General features: G+C 43.7%; 1 protein-coding gene across 2 annotated transcripts; it reads left to right on the top strand.

The window, feature by feature from the left end:
• Positions 1-1,396: 1,396 nt before the first annotated feature.
• Mapre1 (microtubule associated protein RP/EB family member 1) lies at positions 1,397-21,076 on the top strand. Of its 2 annotated transcripts, none has more exons than XM_055606590.1 (7): positions 1,397-1,524; positions 6,149-6,272; positions 10,755-10,900; positions 12,817-13,024; positions 15,492-15,613; positions 17,642-17,794; positions 19,399-21,076. In XM_055606590.1, exons 2-7 carry the CDS (start codon positions 6,152-6,154, stop codon positions 19,453-19,455), a joined length of 807 nt encoding a protein of 268 aa, XP_055462565.1. In that variant the 5' UTR covers positions 1,397-1,524; positions 6,149-6,151; the 3' UTR covers positions 19,456-21,076. The 2 variants fall into 2 exon arrangements, with proteins under 2 accessions (XP_055462565.1, XP_055462567.1); XM_055606592.1 differs by lacking the exon at positions 1,397-1,524 and adding an exon at positions 1,737-1,830.
• The last annotated feature ends 1,852 nt before the right edge of the window (positions 21,077-22,928 follow it).

The raw sequence follows: 22,928 nt of genomic DNA, 5'->3' as shown, positions 1-22,928 counted from the left end.
AGAATTTCTTAATTAGTCATTGATGGGAGAGTCTCAACAGCCCATTGTGGGTGGGGCCACCTCTGGGCTGGTTGTCCTGGGTTTTATAAGAAAGCAGGCTGAGCAAGCCATGAGGAGAAAGCCACCATTCATGGCTTTCTAAGTAGCACTCTTCCATGGCCTCTGCATTAGCTCCTGCCTCTAGTTTCCTGCTTGGTTTGAGTTCCTTCCATGATGAATAGTGATATGGAAGTGTACACCAAATAAATATTTTCCTCTCCAAGTTGCTTTGGTCATGTTTCATCGCAGTAATAGTAATCCTAAGTAAGATAGATGCCTACCAGCTGGGCAAGGTGGTGCACACCTGTAATCCCAGGATTCAAGGAGGCAGAGGCAGGCAAATCTCTGTGAGTTCAAGGCCAGCCTGGTCTACAAGGTGGGTCCAGGACAGCCAAAGCCACATGGAGAAACCCTGTCTCGGAAAAACAAAACAAAACAAAACAAAAAAAGTGCCTATCAAATATCCTCCCCCCCTTTTTTTTTTAGAAAAATTCTCACTCTGTAGTTCTCTGGTTGGCCTTGAACTCAGATTCACTTACCTCTACCTACTGAGTCCTGGTATTAAAAAGGTTTACACCGCCACATCAGGCTAATCCATCTTTAATTTTTAATTTTTTTGTTTACATTTATTTGTGGGCTTATTTGTGTGCGTGTAGGCATGCGAGTGGCACCGCATGTATGTGGAAGTCAGAGGACAACTGGCAGGAGTCGGCTCTCACGTTTTATCAGCGGGTCCTGGCGATCGAACTCGTCAGGTTTTGGGGTATGCACCTGCTGAAGCATTTTTCGACGGCCCCTTTTTCTCTTTTGGAGACCGGATCTCGCTGTGTAGCTCCGGCTGACCTGCTACTGTGTAGACCAAGCTGGCCTTGAATTTACGGGGATTCTCTTTCCCGTCCAAGTGTATAGGAGTGGCCCATTATGCTCGCTTCTTTTCTTTCTGAGACGGGGTCTCAGCACTCCAGGCTGAGCTCCCTGAGAGTCTGGATGACAAAACGATTTGTTGGAAAGACAGGTGTGCTCCATCACAGTCGGTTTCTGTGGTGTTGGGGACCGAACCCAGGATTCATGCATGCTGGGCGAGCACTCAATCAACTAAGCTGCCTCCCGACCCCATCCAATAACCCACTCTGGCCAAACAAATTCTCTTCTCGGCTACAGTAAACCAGAATGGGCAACTGGACCCCGCCTCCTGAGAAGACTCACACCTCATTGGTTGCAACGGACCACGTGTCCGACAGGCTTGCTCCCCGCCCCTGGGCACCCCAGCTGTCGATCAAGGGCTCGGCCCCGCCTCCGGCTCGCGGGCCAGTCAGTCTCTATAAAAGGCCGGGCGGGCGGCGACGAGCCGGTGCGTCGGCGCGTCACGGCGGGGTGCGTGTGAGGTCATTGCGCGCGGGCGGGCGGGGTCCGACGGTTTGAACGAGACGAAGACGGAACCGGAGCCGGGCGCGCGGACAGCGGACGCGGGTCCCCTGAGAGCCGGTGAGGCGGCTGGGCGGCCCGGGCGGCGGCAGCAGTCGGGAACTCACGGGAGGTGGCCCTCGTGAGCGGCGCGGCGCGGCGCCGCGCGGGTGGTGGGGGAGAAGGGCGGGACCGGGACCCGGCGCGCGGCCTGTGTGTGTGGGCGCGCGCTCCGTTGTCCCGGGGGCGGGGCGTGGGCCGGAAGTGGGGGGCTGCTTAGTGGTGACCAGCGAGGTCCCGGCAGTGCGGCTGGGCCCGGAGCGTGTGCGCGGGCGCGCGCTCAAGGGGCGAGGTGGGGATCGTCGGTGTAGGAGCAGTCGTTGCAAGGTCGGTGGGAGTTGGTCTGCGGGGTAGAACCACAGAGTACGACCCTAGGCAGGCGCTCCAGCTCCTCCCTGTGCCACAGTTTCCTCATCTGTAAAAGGGTGACAGTAGGATGGTCTCAGCGTGGTGTCTGGCAAAAGTAAGGCGGCCAGCGGGTGGCCTAGTAGATGCTAGGCCCGGTTTGCATCAGGGAGTAGACAGGCAAAGACATGCTTTCTAGGAGTCTGCTTTGCGGGTAGAGAGCTAGGAAGCAAGAAAATGAATACATGGCCAAGATAATTTCTGTAATTACTATAAAAGGTTGATACCAGTACTTCAGGGTACAGGCTGACCTCTGCAGCTTGAAGATGAGGATCTGGAGGCCCATTGAGGGAAGTTAAGCTGGGCCTGATGTCTGCCTGTGATGGGATGTCTTGAAGAGCATAAATCAAGATAGCTCTTTAATGGGCATTTGTCTGTGCATAAGGCATCACGTTAAAGGCCTGATGTATCGTAGTGTCATTTAATAGTCACATTGTCTTGAGATGCTATCGTCATTTTCTTTCTTTGCCCTGTGTTGTGTTTTGTTTTCTTTGTGGTGCTGGCAGTTGACTCCAGTTCCCCAACCCTCCACGTTAGGCAAGTGCTGTGTCACTGAGCTACCCTCCCTGATCATCATCCTCTTACAGAGGCAAGTATGAGACTTTAGGTAGTGAAATGACTTGCCTTACGTTGCCCAGTAAGTAACTCAACTCAAGTCATAACCTGTGCTACCCCTTCTCCCCGCCTCCCCCGTCTAGAAACTGTATTTCATAAAGATGTGCCTTTTGTTGTGATGTCAGAGTGCCAGCATATAGAAGCTTGGGAGGTGTGTTTTTCTGTTAGGGGTGTTCACTCGGATTCTTACTTGGGGAGTCAAGTGTGGTGCCAAATGCCTGAAGTCGTTAGACCTGGGAGGTACAGGCAGGAGAATGAGAAATTCAAGGTCATCTAGCTATAGAGCTAGTTTATGACCTACTGTGTGAAAAGCAGAAGAGAATGAGTTAGGAAGACTTCTAAGAGAGTCACTGAAGGGAGAAGGATACTTGAGGAGGTGGTAGAGGATTTTTCATTGTGGTTGTAGTATCATTTAATAGTCACATTGTCTTGAAGAGATGGTTGTACCCTTAGCTCAGAGAGCCCTAAAATGGTGGGTGTGTATCAAACTCAAGGGTCTTGAGGCTAAGCAGTGGCCATTTTTGTTACTTTTTTGAGACAGGATCTTACTCTGTAGCCTAGGCTGGCCTAGAATGCCCTGTGTGGCCCACGCTGGTCCTGAACTTGGAGTGGGCTGTGGGCCTCAGCTTCTTGAGTGCTAGGTCAACCGTGGCTCAAACATCTTTACCTGGAAGAGTGAGAAAGAGCATAGCTCAGAGAGCATGTCTCTGTTTTGACTGCCTAGAAGAGCCAGTTAATTGGTTGAGTGAGTGGATGTTTATTGCACATCCACAGGGTGCCTAATCCCATGTATTTAGTGGCCCCAGAGTTTGTGGAGCACATGAGACCTGGTATTAATGTACTGCTAATGAGAGAGTTTGAAATTACATGATGATGAAGTGCCATTAACCTTTTCTGAGCTGGGGTGTGGTCGGGAGACACATGTGGCTTTGCCAACTGTTTTCATTTTATGGTAGCGTGAGACACACAATACCTAGTGAGTACACGTATATCCAAGATAGAAATGCTCAGCCTGGGATTATGTCCTTCTGTTTGGATGGCTCTCATTAGTACTTGGTAATAGCATTCTGCATGCAGTATGCATTTGACTTGATCATTCAGAGATTTTTTTAAACAGGAGAGAAATACCTAATGTGGTTTGTGATTCAGGAAAGTCTTTTTGGCTGCCATGTAGGAACAGATTGAGACAGACTAATTTAAGGGCTTGCAGGGGATCTTGAGAGGTGTTGGCAGCAGATATCAGGCACAGTTCTTAGCACTGAAGATATCATTAAAGAGGCGGTTTCTGCCCTCAACCCCATTTATTCCTATGGCTTATGTTTGATATGCCAGCTCTGATATGATATGCTGCCAGTTCCTTATTTTGTATTGCTCTCTGAGATCTGTTTTAGATGGTTGTGTTCATTTAGAGCTGACGTAGATGGAGTCAGTAACTTGTCCAAAGTCACAGCTAATGGGATACACTCATGTTCAAGCCCAGGTCCTCCAGTTGCATCCTGGCCGAAATGTGGTCTGCGAAGCTTAGAAATGGAGAAATGGAGCAGCTCCATGCAGTAGGCGAGTGTGGGAAGAGCCCCTCGCATACCAGTTACTAGGTGGAGGAGTGAAGCGTTCCAAGAGAACTAAGGGTTGGGTTCTCACGGCTGTTGTAAAACTTGCTGTGAATTCCATCCCTCTCTCCGTTGGCAAGGGTCCTGTCTCAGGGAATGAGGACAGTTTTAGGTGATAGAGTAACTGTAAAACCTACTGTTGGGGCTGGTGAAATGGCTCAGCTTGCCACCAAGCCTAAGGAAATGAATTTGTGCCCTGGGAACTATATGATAGAAGGAGAGAACCAACTCCTTTAAGTTTTCCTTTGAAAACCACACACATGCACCACACAGATGCATATATGTGCACGCAAAAACCACAAACAAAAAGTACAAAGCGTGAGGGAATGACTGAACAGGAACTCATGAGCATGAGATTTATAGTTGAATATAATATTGCTGCATGTAGTCCCAACTGCTCCCACACCTGAGGCAAGAGGATAACATAAGCCTAGAAGTTTGAGGCAACATGGCAAGACCTGCATCCCAAAATAAAAAGTATTGCTGGAAATAAAAATGATGTTGGGCTAAATAATGTTTATTATTTGCCCTATGATTATCACGGTGGTATTATTTAACCCACTGTCATAGTCAAGTAAGACACAAACACCTGTTAGAGTTTATAGTTGCCTTATTTACCCTGGGCTGGGCAGATATTCCCACCTCTGCTACCTCAGTAACCTTAGCATTCGCCTCCCAGCCTGAATCCCATGCCATCTGCTTTAACCATTTATATCTGAGCTGCCTTCCTTCCATAATCCTATAAATACTTGCTTATATTTTTCACCTTGGTGTTTTCTCCATTCATGCCATCCTCTGAGTTCTTCCTCCTGGCTCACGTGGTTCCTTCTCCACACTAACCCATCCTGGGCTCCTCCTTCCTCCTTTCTTCCTGTCTGTCCAGTCTCTTTCCACATGATTCTCCTGAACACAAAGCCCTGGAACCTTAGCCACGCCTACCCCATTCTGCCCTGCCCAGGTTTTAGGCTCTTTAATCAACCAATCAGGTATAATGTCTTAGGCAGGTTTACACTGGATCTTGAGGGCCAGTAATCAAAAACCAAGCATCAGACCAACCCCCAACAAAAAAAGACATTATTTCAAAAGTCTGTCCAGAAAGGTGAGGGGCAGCATTTTCTGAGAAATGTGAAAATAGGGCTGGGCAGTCTTGGCTGTAAATATTCAGGGCTTCCTTTTCTTCACCCCTGGAATAAAGAGTGAAGTGAGCCCTTAAAGAGGATTGTCAGTTCAAAAACAAATACCTTTGAAAGACCTCATGCTTCGTTGCCACTCAGGTACTCTCTAGTTTGCAGGGTGTGCAGCAAAGAATAGTAGATGCTAAGGACTTTGAGAGATCGTCGCTTGACCTCACTTATGTAATGTACCAGGTTATTGAAGACTGAAAGCAGATAGGGATTACTAGGGATTGGGCCAGGGCTTGGTACGTAGGTGCACACTCGGCAAGCAAAGCACTCTGCTGGTGAGCAGTGTCCTCGCTCTTGGTTTGTGTGTTGCTGATGATGACTTGAGACAAGCTCTTACTTTGTAGCTCGTGCTGGCCTGGAACTTGAGGTTCTCCTGCTTTAGCCACCTGAGTTCAGCTATGCTGCCACCATACCCACCTGTGCTGCTTATTTTTTGTGGTGTTGAGGATTGAGCCCAGGCATCAAGCCTGCAGAGCGCATGCTCTCTACAGCCCTTGGACTAGTGTTTTTGAGCAGAATGTTCTTGTCTGTGCACCAGCCTCCCTTCATGAAGTACGTCCTGACCCCTTAGTGTCCTTTGTGACTTGTCATTGTGTATCAGTCTTATTAACATGGGACTGGCTGGTTTGGGGCAGTTTATTTCAGGTCATTTTATGCATGGAACTCTGGCTTATGACTGGAATCTTAGTGTCTGGTTTCATTTTTTAGGGAAGAAGGCTACACTTAAAATTGAATATTCGTACAGGTTTGTTCTCGGTGATACTGGGAACTGCTTTGCCCTCACTTTCATGCTTACTGTAACAGCTTTCTTGCTTTCATTGCATGTTGCAGAAGATGGCAGTGAATGTGTACTCGACCTCAGTCACCAGTGACAACCTGAGTCGACATGACATGCTGGCCTGGATCAATGAATCTCTGCAGCTGAATCTGACAAAGATAGAACAGTTGTGTTCAGGTAAGAGACCTCTACTGCACAACCTCCCTCCTTTGTGTGTGTGTGTGTGTGTTTGTGTTTGTGTTTTAAGACAGGGTTCCTCTGTAGCCCTGGCTGTCCTGGAACTTGCTTTGTAGACCAGGCTGGCCTTGAGCTCAGAAATCCACCTGCCTTTGCCTCCTGGGTGCTGGGAATAAAGGCATAATCCACTGTGCCTTGCTCACTAGACCACTTTTTCAAAGTACTTGTGGCCTTAGGGTTTGCATAGGCCTCCGTATGGAGCCACAGAGAGATTATAGTTTCTTTTAGCTTTACCCCTGCTGAGTGCTGGGAGGTGTGGCTCAGTTGATCGAGTACTGCTTAGCACGCACAGAATGCTGGTTTAATTTCCACGGCTGCATGAACCTAGATACGGGATCACGCCAGCAGGGTGATCAGATGATCAGGGTTTTGTTTTGGTTGCTTAGTGAATTTGAGGCCAGTGTGGGATATATGGGGCTCTGTCTCAGAAGTGACTAAATGAATACTTTTTTCTGAACTGTGCTTACCCAGAGCATGCTTCTGCATGTCCACTGCCTTTTGCCGAGATTGCGACCAGGGCCCAGCTTCCCAGTGCTCATGCAGCCACAGTTCAGGTTTATCCAATGACACAGAACTTTAATGCTGTTCTTGTGTAACTTTTTATTTTTTTGTTGCTGGAGATTGAACACAGAACCTCATATATGCTAGGCAGTGCTTTACCACTGAATGGTACCCCAGCCAGCTATTTTTATATTAATTCATCAGCTATGTTTCATATTCCAAAGAAGAACAAGACCAAGTCTAGTACTTGCCATTTCAGGGCCAGTTTCATCAAAGCTACAATTCGCTATAGAGACAGTAAGTTAAAACAAGAACAAACCATGTTTGTGTATGAGCATTGGACAATGTGTAGGAAAGTGGTAGGAAGAAGGGATCCTAGGGGGGTCCCGTTATTCAGAGGATATGACTATTGGAACTTTTCTTTTTGTCACCTTCTGTATGTATATGTCATATGTTCCAGCTTTTCATGTGATATTTTCCACTGTTAGCCAGTAACTCAGAAGTCCTTATTTTGAAAGCTATATGCAGTTTCTTTCTGTGTTTTTACCGTTGTTATTTCATCTCAGACTTGGTCTCTCTCATTTGAGACAGTGGCTTCCTAAATTTCTCAGTCCGTCTTTAACTCACCCTCTTGTCCAGAGGTAGGCGATTCATGAAGAATAAATAAAGTAACTAGTGGTCCCCAAGAATGGCTTTTATTTATTAGCCTTATTTTGTTATAAAATAGGTTGCCTTAATTTGTTCTACTGTCCTTTATCTCCTGTTCATTTTCTCAGCTTTCATTGCTGTGCCATCATTTTTTGAAGTCTTTTAAAGCACTTGTTTGCCCCGTGATTTATGAGTAATGTGGGGGTGAGGTCATCTTCCTTTTCATTGGAGACTGCTTTCTTACCAGCAGTTGTTCCCTAAAATTTTTTTCTGTATAAAGACAGTCCAGAATATTTCTCACTTAATTGGAAGCTGCTTCTCTTCCTGTGTAGATAAGTTGTGCATGTCCCAATCTGGCCCCAGGCTCTCTTATTTAGGCAGGGAGCTGTCATGGACACGTCATGGCATGAAGAGGCCTTTAGTCTGTTGTGAGCCATGTGACCTTGGGTGAATTTTTTTGATGGTCTTCTGGTACTATTTTCTCAGCTGTGAACTGGGGCAGGAGTCCTGGCTCACCAGCTTGGCTGTTGTCAGGGTCCCCTGTAATAGTGTTGTGTGTCAGACCCTGGAGGCGAAAAGAGATCTCTTCATTTTAAAGATGAGATTGCCCATGGGACATAGCTTAGACATTGCAGAGCTTGCCTTTGAACCTGATGTTTGTGTGTTGTGTCATGGGTGCATGGATGCTCATGAAGGCTAGGAGGATGTTTGGATCCCTGGAGCCAGAGTTACAGATGCGTGTGAGCTGCTTGGTGTTGGTGCTGGGAAGCGAGTCCTCTGAAAGAGCAGCCAGTGCTCTTAGTTACTGTGCCATCTCTCTAGTGCCCCCTCCCAACCTACCATATATATTTTTTAAGACTAAATTTTATTTTGTAGCAAAGGGTAGTTGGCCTGGAACTTGTGGTCATTCTCCTGCTTCTGCTTCTTATGTGTTGGGATGGCCTATATATCATTATGCATATGAGATTAATTACGCATGGTATGTGTTGCATTTTAAAAGAAGCATTTGGAAGAGAATTGAACAAATCTAATTGTATATAATTAGTAATAATGACTGTTTCACCAAAACTCTGTGAAGTATTTCCACTTTTCTTAGCTCCTGTCACTATTCTTATCCTACACAAGGTATTGCTCCTTAGTGGAAAGTATTGAGTGCAAGACATTTAACTAATGTGTTAGTAAACTTCTATTCATTGTCAGTTGTCCTCTTGAAAGCTGCGTGGGATGGTTCTTGGTGTGTTAGGTGGTTGCATTGTATTTCACATTGGCGTTTTGAAAGCAGCTCTCACTTGTAGCTTGAGATCACATAGGATAAGCTGTGCAGACTGTTTCTAAGGAATTATAGTCAGAGAAGGGAAAGCTTCTCAGCTCTGTGTGTGTGTAAGGCCCTTTAGTACTGGGTCTCACTCTTTCTTATCGAACTGCCAATAAGCAGTGGATCAAAAAGACCAGAGATCACCAAGTGCAGTCTTTAGAAGGGAGGCATAGATTTTTCTCTAAAAGTACAAAGCTGGGGTCTTGCTCTGGTAATGTGCTGCTGGCTGTGAAGTGCTGCCTGTCTGCACACAGACTAAGGAGCCTTTACTTGGCTCTGGAAATGAGAGAGGGTCAGGAGAACTTGGGTGACACGGGCAGGTTAATTCAAGAGCACCCTGTGTTCTCTCAGGTATCAGCTTTGGAGCACTAGCCAGTTAGGTATATTGCAGATACCATCAAAGAAGGAATTGTCTTCACACACTGATTTTGACACCTCACATAATGATTTTGACAGCAGGCTTGGTTTTGTCCAGAAAGAGCCAGGAGTTGCTTTTGCTACCCTGTGTCTAGTGGGCAGTGCTATTAATTCCTTCTGTTGGTGGATTGCTGTGTAGTGTTTCCAGTTTCTCGCCCCTCATACTGGAAAGGTAATATACAAACAAAAGCAAATACTGGTTATATAGTTCTGTTTACTGTTTTAAAAATCAAAATAATGTTTTCCCTTGTTAAAATATTTTGAACTTAGCTAGGTGTGATGAAGCACGCTTTTAATCACTGAGTTCGAGGTCAGCCCGGTCTACAAAGTGAGTTCTAGACTAGCCATGGCTACACAGAGAAACCATGTCTCGGAAGAAAAAAAAATTGAGCTTTAATTTTAAGGTTTGCATTAATGACCCCAAGCCCTCTCTGCGCATTTTATTTATCATTTAAGATGTGCTCTTTGAAGCCTAAACACTCACTTTTAATGGCCATGTGTGTTTTGTGTACGTTAATGTTAAAGGGCTAGATTTATTTATTTATTTTGTGTGTGATGTATGGATGTGAGGGCTTCTGGTGAGCCATGGAGTACATGGAGTACATGTGGAGGTCAGAGAATAGGTTTTGAGTTGTTTCTCTTCTACCTTGTTGAGGCAGGGCTCTCTCTTTTCTGTCACTTGATGTACTACAGGCTTGTTGGGCCCTCAGCTTCCAGGAGAGTCCCTGTGACCCCTTCCCACCTGTTGTAGGAATGATGGGATTAGAGATTATGTTAAATCTGGCCTTTTCTGAGTTTTGGTTGGCCTTGAACTCCAGATCCACCTTTTTGAGTTTCCTGAGTTGTGGGATTACAGATGTGTGCTGTAGGGTAAAGTGAATATTGGCTAGGATTTTTCAAGAATACCCTGGACTGAACCAGGTTGAACATCAGTGCACTTGAGATGAGAAATGTCTGGTATTGGGAACTAAACTGGGGCCCACTGCAAGAGCTGTACATGTTCTTAACTACTGAGCTGTTTCGGTGGCCCCATCTTTTTTGCTATCTATGGTCCACTGTATAAATTTTAAAATTTAAAATATATAAAATTTTAAAATTGGGGCCTGGGAATGTAGAGGACTTGCCTAGAATACACAAGCCCTGAGCTTCATACATACAATAGGGTGTGTTGTCTCATGCTTAGAAATCTCAGCACTCAGGGAGTGGAGGCAGGAGGATCAGAAATTACAGATTATTCTTGGCTCCATTGAGTTTGAGCCTAGCCTAAACTACATGAGACCAGTCTTTAATAAAATTGTATTTGGTTTAAATAGATGTGGATGACCATGCTTTTCCGCTAGTGGCATTTACAGTGCTCATAATGGTGCACACCTTTAAGGAGGCACAGGCAGGTAGATCTCTGTGAGTCCAAGGCCAGCCTGGTCTACATAGGAAGTTCCAGGCTAGCCAGGGCTGCGTAGAGAGATTTTTGTCTGGAGGAAAAAAGTGGCACTCGGTGACATATAATTTATTGTTTTTGTTTTGTGTTATTATTGATTCAGGGGCAGCATACTGTCAGTTTATGGACATGCTCTTCCCTGGCTCCATTGCCTTGAAGAAAGTGAAATTTCAAGCTAAGCTAGAGCATGAATATATTCAGAACTTCAAAATACTACAAGCAGGTTTCAAGAGAATGGGTGTTGACAAAGTAAGTAAACTTTATTTTTTTGTTTGGGTTACTTTCTTATATTTAAGATACTTTAATTTTTAGTTATATTTTATAAAAAGGTGTGTATGTGTGTACACGTACATATGCAAGTGCATTTGTAGATCTGAGGACACGGGGGTGAAGTAGAGGGGAAATCAGAGCATTAGGTTTGGCAGCACGTGTCTTTGCCCATTGAGCAAAGACACTCTGTCTTTTTGAGACAGAGTCTATATATATAGTCCCGACTATTCTGGAATTATGTAGACCATGCTGGCCTTAAATGCACAGAGATCTGCCTTTCTCTACCTTTCAAGTACTGGGATTAAAGGCATGTGCTACCCTACCTAGCCTTGCTGGCCCTTTTAAAATTTATTTTTGGAAGTCTGTTTACCAAAGGCTAGCCTTGAACTTATTGTGTAGCCCAGGCTGGCTTTGAATTCATGGTGATATTTCTGCCTCAGCCTCCTGCACTCAGGATTACAGATGTGAGGTACTCTGTCTGGCTGTTTTAAAGTAATGTTTGACGTTTTCTGTTTCCAATTTATGTTACCTCTTGTTTTTAGTTAACATGATTACAGGGAACCTGGTTTTCTCTACCCTCCCACCCCTGCTTCCTTCACTGTCTTCTTTCTTTATTTTCTGAATTTAGTAACAGTCTGGGGCAGTCAACCTGTAATCTGAACTAGTGAATAAAATTTATTTTAAAAGATTTATTCTATGTATATGAATGTTTTGCTTGCATTAATATGTATTATATCATGTATGTGCCTGGTGTCTGTGGAGGGCAGAAAGAGGGGGTTGGATCCCCTGGAGTTGGAAGTGGTAGTGAGCCACCATTTGGGTGTTAGGAACCAAACCCGGGTCCTCTGCAAGAGCAACAAGTGCCTTCAATCATTCAGTGATCTCTCCAGCCCTAAAATTCCCTTTTATTATATTTTATTGGGAGAAAGGGGAGAGAGGAGAGGAGTGGAGAAGAGAACTGCATGCACACAAGTGCGTGTGTGTATGTGCCTGTGTGACAGCACCTCTACCCGCCGAACCATCTCACTGGCTCTGGAGCAGACTCGTGTTTTAAGTATTATTTAGTCTCTACTAGTCTGAGGGCTAACTATTTTAATTTCTAGATTTACGTCTATAAAATATACTGTACTTGATTCTGTACCTTGACTTGTTTTTACCCTTCTTTCCTCTCCTTTCTTTGCTTTTCCTTTACCTCTCTTCCCACTTTCTAATAGTTTGTTAATTTTTATTTTATGTGCATTGCTGTTTGTATAGTCTGTGTAAGGGTGTCAGATTCCCTGGAACTGGAGTTGCAAACAGTTGTGAGCTGCAGTGTGGGTGCTTGGAATTGAACTCGTGTCTTCTGGAAGAGCAGCCATTGCTTTTAACAGATGAGCCATCTCTCTAGTCCCTCCCACCCCTTTTTAGATAGAGTCTTACTATGTGGTGTAGACTAAGCTTGAGTTTGACATACTCTTGTCTCGGCTCCCAGAGTGTTCACAGATGTGTGCCATTGTACTAAGCCAGGGAATTTCTCTTTATGGTACAGTGAACGTGCTACCCTTCATTGTGTCTTGATATGTACATATGACTGTGGTGAGACTAGTTCCTCTGTGGTGTAGAGGATTCAGTATAAGGCCTGTGCATGCCAGGCAGGCACTGAACCATATCTGGTCCTTGTTCCTTTTTGTTCAAGGTTTCTTTTCAGGAGTTTGGAGAACTGGCTACGAATTGGTACTGTATTGAAGGCGAACTGATCTTAGCAGCAAAATCTCTAAGATATTTTCTCCTTTTGGCAGAGTTTTGTGGGGTTTTTTTTTTTTTTTTTGATTGTTTTTGTTTTTGATGAGTGAACAGGTTTGATGTTAGCCAAAGCCCCCTGCTTTGTTCTGAATGGTTTTGACTTTTCTCTGCAGATAATTCCTGTGGATAAATTAGTAAAAGGAAAATTTCAGGACAATTTCGAATTTGTTCAATGGTTCAAGAAGTTTTTTGATGCAAATTATGATGGAAAAGAGTATGACCCTGTAGCTGCCAGACAAGGTCAAGAAACTGCAGTGGCTCCTTCTCTTGTCGCTCCAGCTCTGAGTAAACCGAAGAAACCTCTCGGCTCCAGCACTGCAGGTAAACAGAACCATGAGGCTGTTTCTAGTAATTCCACTTACTCAACACTGAACCAGAAGTTTTTATTTAAAAAAAAAAAAAAAATTAGTGGTGCTTGACATAGGTGCTCCATACAGAACTGTGCTGTAGTCCTGAGTAAGGAGTTTTGAGTAGCCATAGGCCTGTCCTGTGCTTCTGATAGGGTGGTGGATTCTGGCATGTGGCAGATACATGCCTGTGCTCTGCGGCTCTGTTGGAGCCTCTTCACCCTTTCCTTGAGGTCTTCCTCCCCTGTAAAGTGGGAAGTTAACACTTGCCTCTGGCGTGGGTGAGTGAGCTGTTTTACCTAAGGGCTTTTTGTTGGATGTAATAGAATTTCCTTATGCTAGCTCACATAAGATAGCATCAGTTACGTGGGAAATTGAGGCATTTTTATAAACACCCAAGAAGCTAAGTTACAGTTAGGTCTGAAGTTTGGGAACTCAAGAGTTTTCTCAATCTTTCAGGGAATCTCTAGGCTGTCTGCATCATTATGCCTTTAGTCTGTAGGCCAGCCTTCTGTGCCTGATTCTGGCTTCCTTCATGGAGATTTAGTGCAAGAGCTGCTGTGGCTTTGCTGCTTGCAGGGTCTAGTAGGGAAGGGAAGTGGTTTGTAGAGCGTCTCTTGAGAATGTTTGGGCTTGTTTGTTTTCCCAAGGTGTCTTTTTAGTAGTATATTCATAGAACATGGGCATTTGTTGTGAGCCAACACTCCCTGCTAAAGATGGAGGTCTTTTTTTGAGGCTGGGCTCTGGCCCAGGTGGACCTTGAATTCACAGTGTAGCCAAGGATGACCTTGAACTTTGTTCCTCCTGCTTGTAGAGTTTTTGTTTGAAGAGCTTTATTGAGAAAGAATTGACACATTACACATTTTACCGTTTTAACCTAAAAACAAATTAAAAAAATTTTATGTGTATGGGTGTTTAGTTTGTATCTGTTTGTATCACATAATGTGCCTGGTGTCCTCAGAGGCCAGAAGAGGGTGTTAGATTCTCTGGAACTGGAATTAGAGGTGGTGGAATTAGAGCTACCATGTAGGTGTTGGGAACTGAATCAGGTCCTCTGGAGGAGCAGTTGTAGCTGAACTTTTTACTACTTTGTGGGTAAAAGGATAGAGAGGAAAGGGGTGATGTTATTGTTAGACTTCCTGCTGATTAGGGTCATTTAGTTCCTTGGGGTAAGTTTGATGTTTACTGTCAGGATATCCAATTTCTTTTTCTTGATTCTTTGTATATAAGTACTTGACAAACTTCAACCAATAACATCCGATCACCAACTGGCCACCACCACCAACCCCTCATCTCTCAGGGCTATAGCATTTATATGTCCTCTGAAAAGTTCCCAGAATTCCAAACATTACACACCTGCAGAAACCATCTGCAGCTGGCAAAACCATGCTTCTGCCAGAGCATGAGGCAAATTATAGTCACCTGCTGTGAAGCAGCCTAATATCCCCACACCTGGGATTAAAATGAAACCATATTCCCATAACATTTCTGTGGTTTTTAAAGAAACCCAAATTACAAAATTCTCACTGTGTTCTTTTTATTCTTTAGCAGTTAAGAATGGCAACTATGTAGGTAATTGTGGGTGTAGAAAATTTTAGATGTTCAGGTTAAGAAGTACCAGAAAGTGCCACCCAAAGGAAACACCTATGACTGTGGACAAAAAGGTCTGTAGCTATAGATTTTGGGTACTAGGAAGATGAGCTATTTCTAAGCCTGGCATAGTATCTCTGTCTCACAGAATAATTGCAGCATGATTAGCTAAGGTGACAAATGTCCATTTATCTTGAAGCGTAGCCATTTTTAGTTATGTTAACTTGGGTCACTGCTTTGTCTGCCTTTGGCTGTAAACACTGAGGGATCTGTAACTCTTAGTTACTGAGGTGGTTTTTCTCCTGACCCTGTAGATATCTAAAAGGTCAGCTCTGAAGTTACAGTGGTAAAGGCAGGCTCCACTCTAGCTCTTGTGAGCTCCTTCCCTTACCGAATCCAGTGAGTCTTAGGTGATGAGTTAGAGGAATCTCGTTTTCCAGATAGGGAACAGAGTACTCCAGTACCAGCTGGGATTGAGACTTGCTCTTGGTAGAAGGTTTGCTTTTGATGCACTGCTTGTGGGTTGCCTTGCCTGTGGGTTAAGGTCCATCATTGTGTGTAACAGAGTGATTGCACTTTTGAGCAGACAGTTCACTGCAGCAGAGTGAGGATCTCACTGGAGGACTATCCCCAGCATGAAGGAGCCTGCTAAAATTGTTACTTGAGTCTAATGTCAGGATAAGAACCATTTTGGGCAAATGTGGGTTGGGGTATTGTGCTGTTTGTATCTGGGCTGGCTTCAATCCCTTTGCTGACTTTTCTGTGGAAAGTAGTTGATCACAGACTTCTTGCTTTTTGTGCATTTTTGCCTGCTTTTGAAATTTCTCCTAACATGGTTAGTCTTCTCTCAGCTCCACAGAGACCCATTGCAACACAGAGAACTACTGCAGCTCCTAAGGCTGGCCCAGGGATGGTGCGAAAGAATCCTGGTGTGGGCAATGGGGACGATGAAGCAGCTGAGCTGATGCAGCAGGTACCAATTGAGTTGTTACCTCTTGTGTTGTTCACATTGTCACTGTGGGTTCTTTGCTTCACTCAGGAGGGCAGGGCCTCTCTGTTCGCCTGCTCAGATTTGACCTCTTGACATGTGTGAGTCTTCAGCTGCAGCATGGGCCATGAGCTGTGGAGTAGAACAGGGGTCAGGCTTTCCTAGTGCCACAGAAACCTATGTCTGTCTGGAAATTAACTTAAAAAAAGATTCATTGACTTTTATGTGTGTGTCAGTGTGTCTGACTCTTGCTGGAGTTACAGGCAGTTATATTCTCAGTGTGGGTCAAAGTGGATCACAGTTAGTTCTGGACCCTCTTTGGAATGCCCTCAAGTTCTGTGGGATTCAGAGAATAAAAGACAATGCAGAGCTGCTTTCTGGAGCTTGAGAATGAAAGTGCTAGGAAAGACCTGCTGCTCCTCTGTTCTGTTCCTCACAGTTCAGTGAGGGGCAGTAGATCAGAAAAACAAAATGGGGGCTGTTGTTCCTCTTTGTATCAATCCTTCATTTGTTTATTGCTTGTGGGTGATTATTTTGACTCAGTCCCTACTGGGCACTGCTGCTGTGAAGTGTGGAGTCCTGGAGGAAAAGCAGGCTTCCCTAAAACTTCAGAGGAAAAAATACAAGAGAGTAAAGAGTGGTCAGCCGAGGCCACATGGCTCAGTAGACCCTGCATCCCGCAGGACCATCTAGACAGTCTCCATCAAGATGAGCACAGAGGAACCGAGACCAGTTCTGCCATTACTTCCCTTATGCTTATCAGTCAGCTTCTGGACTAAACACCTTATGTGTGGGGTGGGCCTGATACTGTGGATGTTTTTGTTGTTTTTTTCCTCTTGAGACAGGGTCTTAACATGCAGTCTAGGTTGGCCTTTAACTCATGGCCATGCTGCTGTAACATCTGCTTCTAAAATGCTGAGATTACAGATGTAATCTGTAATCTGTAATCTGGCGGGAGCTAACACTTTGCTCACAGTAATTGAGTTGTGTGGAATGGTGTTTGGTACAAACTCCATTGAGATAAATGACAATAAACAAAAGATACTCTTGAAGTCTGGAGTAGATGCTCCACTGTTCTTTAAAAGGTCACATTGATTAGAACTTTTTGGCTTGTGAGAAATAAGAAATGAGTAAGAAAAAGGAAACTCCCCTAAAATTTAAGAGCAGTGGTTCTTAACCTGTGGGTCACAACCCCTTTGACCTCTGTCTCCCAAAATATTGAAATTACGATTCATAACAGTAGCAAAATTATAGTCATGAAGTAGCAATAAAAATAATTTTATGGTGGGGGTTACCACTATATAGGTACCACAGTTACCACTGCATTAGGAAGGGTGAGAATCACTGTGTTAAAGGAAGCAGTTGGAGAGAAAGATACAAGAGCGTAAAAGTGGTCAGAAATATAGAAACTACCTAATATTTTTATAGTTGCTTATGCCACACACAAAATGCTTTACATTACAGTTTTTTGGCAACCTTGTGAGGATTTACAGATGAACAGTGTAATTAGGATTTGCATCTGACATCCTAGCCTATTTTTGGTGCTGAATGGGAAATTGAGGAGGAGGTTTTCATTTGTTTCCCTTTTTGATCCCATCTCAGTGAAAAGCTCCTTAATAATTTAAGGTGTGTGTGTTATCTACCTACCTATCTCTCTATCTAGTTTGTTTTTTGAGACAAGGTTTGTCTGTGTAGCCCTTGAACTCCCTATGTAGACCAGGATGGACTCAAACTCACAGAGATCAGCCCGCCGCTGCCTCCTGAGCGCTGGGCTTCAGGGCATGTACCACTGCGCCAAGCTCTACCATGTAGTCTTGCAGTCTGCCCATTCTTGGGTACTCACAGTCAAGGTGGCCATGAACTAGTATATATTATTTATCTAAGGCTGAAGAAAGTTGACATTAAACTGAACTGGATTTTTGCTTATGTTTTATTTTGATCAAAGAACACCTCATTTTGGGTTGAATATTTTATTGTTTCACCAGTGCTCAATGTTGTCAATATCTTGTACAGGTTAAAGTATTGAAGCTTACTGTTGAAGACTTGGAGAAGGAGCGAGACTTCTACTTCGGAAAGCTAAGGAACATTGAACTGATTTGCCAGGAGAATGAGGGGGAAAATGACCCTGTACTGCAGAGAATTGTAGATATTCTTTATGCCACAGATGTACGTGTTTACCTGAAGAGAGTTTCTTTCCATTCTACCTCCTAAGAAAAAAATGAACCTTGTTGATTTTAGTTCACTTTGTGCTGGTACCCAGTGTAGGGTTCATCAAAAAATTTCATCTTTTACTCCCTCCAAGTTAGCCAAAGAATGCCTTCTCTAGGTCTGTGTCTTTGCTTGAGGGAACAGTAAACTCAGGAAGTGGCTGGCTTGCCCAGCTTTTATAGTTTTTGCCACCTCACCCTTGTGGCTTGACCATTCCAGCTAGAGGTATTTTTGCCATTATAAGGACTCCAGTTATGCCCTTGATCCTTGATGTTTGTGTCCATAGCTGCCAGGGTATGCCTTTGCTCCTCCCTCCCAGGAGCTTGCCTGACTGACTCCCTTTGTGGTTTTCTTTGGATCCATCATTATTACATAGCCTTTAATCATGATGTTAGTTCATCAGAGAAGACTGATTTTCTTCCCCCTAGGTGTAGGATTTGATACCTAGCTGTGTCCACTGTTTAACAGTATTTGTAATTGCACATAGCTCACAAGGTCTGTGTAATAATAGATGAAATAGTTTTCTAAACATATCTTTGGGATTTTGGAGGATTAAGATGGATGACTGAAAAGCTGCTAATTTGTGTGCTAAATCCTTAAGATTTTCATTGTGTTCAGTTATGAAAAAAAAAAGATATAGGAGTCTTTGGTCTTTCAGTGGAAGTACATCTTAACTAATTTAAACTATACAGATTTAGTTAAAAAGAAAAATATAGACGTGTTTTTATGAAAGAGCAGTGTGGTCACTCCATGCTGTCTGCCAGCGTTGAGCTGGGGGAGGGGCCACAAGTCTTAAGTTTGCCATGCTGTTGGCTTTCCAGCCGTCATTGACATTGGACCAGCCCTTTCCTGCTGTTGAAGGTACTTTGGTTCAATAATGGCATTCAGCGTAACAAAGATGCCTGAAGGCAGAGCTAATAACGTCACAATACTAAGATTTTTGTTTTTTAGATAGCACAGGCTGACCTTGAATTTAGCAGTTCTCCTGCTTCAGCCTCTTGAAGTGTTAGAATTACAGGTGTGAGCCACTGCATTCAGGTTAGAACACTGACCTTGATGAGCAACTTCAGGTTTTTGATTTTGATCAAGGGTATCATAACCTAGGTTGGGATTGAACTCACTATGTAGCCAAGGATGACCTTGAACTCCTGTTTGCACATCCTGAGTTTTGGGATTACATGTGTATGTTACTCTGCCTGCTTACATGTCATTGACTTTTTATGTTTCTCTCTTATGCAACTGGGGATTGAATCCAGTTTGTCTGTATACAGTTAAGTGCTCTGCTGCTGGAGCTCTGTCAGGAGTTTTTGAGGTAGTAAGGTCTCATTCAACCTTGGCTACCCTGGAACTCTAGTCTGTAGCCACAGACTGGCCTCAGCCTCATGGCCATCCACCTACCTTAGCCTACCAAGGGTTGGTATTACAGTTGTGAACCACCACTCCTGGACTTGTGTAGGAGACAGGAAGAACTGCCTATAAGGAGAGGCTTAAATTGTGAGGTCAGTGAGGCAAGGCACTGTTTTGATTAATAGCTTTCCTCCCTTTTCTTTTTCCGGTTTCAGGAAGGCTTTGTGATACCCGATGAAGGGGGCCCGCAGGAGGAACAAGAAGAGTATTAAGCAGCCTGGACCAGCAGGGCAACATCTGATGTCTTCACTCCAAATCATGTGCTTAACTGTTAAATACCCTTTTCTTATTCTTAGAGAACTCACTGGTTTCTTTTCATAAGCAAAAAGTACCTCTTCTTCAAAGTGCACTTTGCAGAAGTCTCACCTTTTCAGAGGAGTTTGAGTTAGGAGCTGTTGCCTTGTAGCAGAGCAGTATTAACATCTAGTTGGTTCACCAGAGGAACAGAAAGGCCAACATGGGGCTCTTTATGTGGATGCTGGTCACACTGACTGATGGAGAAGGGGGTTTTATAATACATGAGGTGACAAACCTCAGAGAAATGTAAAGACTGAATTGAACTTTAAACTAATGTGAAATTTTGGCAGAGAACGAATTAATAAATAAATGCCTTAAGAGTATTTAAAATATGCTTCCATATTTCAAAATATAAAATGTAACATGACAGGAGATTTTATGTGTCTGACGTTGTATCTGGGAAGGAAGAGCCAGACTTTAGACTCTTTGGAACCTGCTGTCGCTGGCCTTTCAAGGCTGCTTGAATCTCACAGATGTAGTCTTTGGCTCAGAAGGGAAGTTTGAAAAGTTCTGTAAAGCCATTTGGTGTCATTGACTAGTTGCATCCCTGCTATAAAAGCAAGCAGCCTGGTTGCTTGGGTGAATAGAGGGGTCTGCAATGCCTGAGACGAAGAGCTCAGCTTCTGTTGAGCATCCCTCTGAAGTTTTCAAACTGCCCCCTAAGTTCCTATGTATTGTGTTTCTGGGACCTGCCCACATCTCTGGGATTTGAATGGGCGTTGAGTCCTGTTGTACTGTCTTTTAAGTTTACATTTAACACGTTCTCTGCTCCCCTTCACCTCTGGGAACTCCTCTGGCTCCTTAAGTTTGCTGCTGAGCGTTGTAAATACAGCAGGCAGGTGATCGTGCTGCAAGTTCATGCTGGACGTCTGGCAAAGGAGTGATCAGTGAAGGCCAGCGTCACCTTGGGCTCTGTGAGGCTAGGGTGCTTGGTGCCTGCTGTTCACAGCTCCCATTGTCACCCGAATGCTTTGCCAGTGCACTAATCTCTTTGGAGATAAACTCTCTAGTGTGTTACTAAATGTTAAAATGGTTTTTTTTTTAAATTTTAGAATATACAGTACCAAGACTGAAATATTAATATTTAAAATACTTCTTTCCTTAATTCTCCCTCATTTGCTTTGCCCACAGCTCATTCAGTTCCTTTGTTTGGCAGAATTTTGCAAGATGTATGTTACCCACTACTGAGATTGTTCAACCCCTCATGTGTTTGTATTGATTTGTTCCTGGTGGTAGCTTGTCTTATGCTGTGTGTAGAAAACAGGTATTTTATGACAGATTGTTATGTAGTGCATGCTCTGTGGAATTCAGAGGAAATCCAGATTCAGTGATTAACAATGCCAAAAAAAAAAAAAAAAGCAAGTAACTAGCCATTGTTCAATTGACAGTGGTGCTATTTCTCCTTTGTGGCCTTTTAGACTTCTGTTGCCCCCAAATTCCATTTTATTGGGAACCCATTTTTTCACCTGGTTTTTCTTGACAGGGTTTTTTTCTACTTTAAACAGTTTTTAAATAAAATTCTGTATTTCAAGAGTGTCCTGTCTTCTGAAGTGTGTCTTGCCTCGGGTGTAAGCTTTTAATTATAGGGATAAGGTAGCTATTCATCCGTCTTCTACTGATTTTAGATAGAAGGCTGAGAAGTGATTCTCGATTTCTTAAATAGGACTAATCTTTTCAAATTCCTCACTTTTTGTCAAACCAATGAATCTGAGTCCCCTTCTAGCCTTCTCTTCCTTCCTTCTCTCCTCTTCCTCCCCTTCCTTTTTTTTTTTTTTTTTGTTGTTGTTGTTGTTTTTTGAGACAGGACTTTACTCTTTTCCTGATTGGCCTCAAATTTGTGGTAGTCCTCCTTCCTTGTCCTCTTGAAGGGTGGGATTATGTGTGTGCCATCATTTCTGGCTTAAAACTGCTTATTTCGAAGTTTCTTTCTGTCTTAAAACTCACATTACTTTTCACAGTCTTTGCTGTTTTAAATTTCTTTTACACTGTTTTCCTCACAGAAGCAGAGAGCTGTGTAAGGCTGTTTTAAGCTGAATAGGGTTTGGTTGATGACTTAATTGGAGGTAATTGTTTCATTTTCCTGAAAATGTGTTTTCAAAGGCAGTTAGCACAGTCTCAAACTGGAAAATAAAGTTGTTGCCTCTTTCCTGTTGTGTTAAGAAAGTCCTATGCCTTTAAAAATGAGTTTAAACAGTGACCTGTCCGTTTTTTGTATCTTGAAATGTTAAATAGAAGGTTAATTCATCTGATCTTGAGAGTACCTACAGTATTGTCTGCTCTGGGAGCAGAACGTGGTGATTTCATGAAGTTTATACTCAGTGCTGTCCCTGAAGGTTGATGGCATGATTTTTGGCATGATCTCATCCAGAAACATTACCAGTTTGGGGAAGCATTTGGTACCATCTGCGTTCATCTCTAAGACACCTGCAGGGATGTATGTTGGGTGCCGTCAGTTGAGAAGTTACTGGGGAAGGAGTGAAGTGGAGACTATGCGTTGACGTGGCTGAGCCCTGTAAAGCCTTTATGTTACTAATTTAGGTTAGGGCAATGGTGCAGCTAGATGGAGCTTAATGTGTGTTTCATTGAGAGCATCAGATGTGAGGGTTTTAATCTGATCCACATCTGTTTTTTTTTTTTTTTTTTTTCTTGCCTGCAAATCAAGGGCACTGATGTTGACTGAAGGGCCTCCCATGCTGCATGGTTTTTTGGATCAGGGGAAGCTAACAGACAAGTGCAGAAACAGGGTTAAAAAGCTCCCTATGACAGGAGGCATTATTTCATGGCTGGAAGTTGTTTTTAGATCAAAACAAAAAACCCCAGAAAACTTCAAACAGGGTTTTTGTGTCCTGAGAATTCAGGGCATGGTTTTGGGCATTTTGGAAAGTGTTGAATTCTTTTGGTGGCTTTTTTCAGCTTGGTAGGTGACATCAAGCTTCTTTGTCTTTGAGTCAGTTTTTCCCAGATGAAGGATTAAACACATGCCGTGTTTTATTTAAATGATCTAGTGACTGGTTTTAGAATACCATCCATGATTGAAGAATTTTTGTCTAGGATGTAAAGTGAGAAAGAAACAGCTTTCTTTTACTATAACCATGGGACTCCTCAGGGAAGCCTTTTCTTTAAAGGTTATAAGTATTAGTTTGAGGAGCCTGTTGGGTGATTTTCCCATAATTCATGGTTTGATTAGTTCACAAATCAGGGCTGTGGGCTTTAAGCCTGACCAGCCTGGCCAGATTAGCTTGCTAGTGTGTGTGTGACCCAAATCTCACTGTTGTCAGCAGGGAGAGTGAACGGAACTGCTTTCAGCCATGCTAAATGTTACCATGTGATCACTGTCCCTGAATCACTGATTTTTTTCTGTCCTGTCACTTGCTCTGACTGATGATGT

The sequence above is a fragment of the Psammomys obesus genome, unplaced genomic scaffold (assembly GCF_907164565.1).
Source record: "Psammomys obesus unplaced genomic scaffold, mPsaObe1.curated_primary_1811, whole genome shotgun sequence".
Taxonomy (NCBI): Eukaryota; Metazoa; Chordata; class Mammalia; order Rodentia; family Muridae; genus Psammomys; species Psammomys obesus.
Note: the sequence above shows the minus strand (reverse complement) of the source record. Positions and strands in the feature narration are given on the sequence as shown.

Coding starts and splice junctions, on each gene's coding strand:
- Mapre1 (XM_055606590.1), top strand. CDS start 6,152: ATGGCAGTGAATGTGTACTCGACCTCAGTCACCAGTGACAACCTGAGT. Junction 6,273..10,754: donor GATAGAACAGTTGTGTTCAG/GTAAGAGACCTC, acceptor TTATTGATTCAG/GGGCAGCATACTGTCAGTTT. Junction 13,025..15,491: donor TCTCGGCTCCAGCACTGCAG/GTAAACAGAACC, acceptor GTCTTCTCTCAG/CTCCACAGAGACCCATTGCA.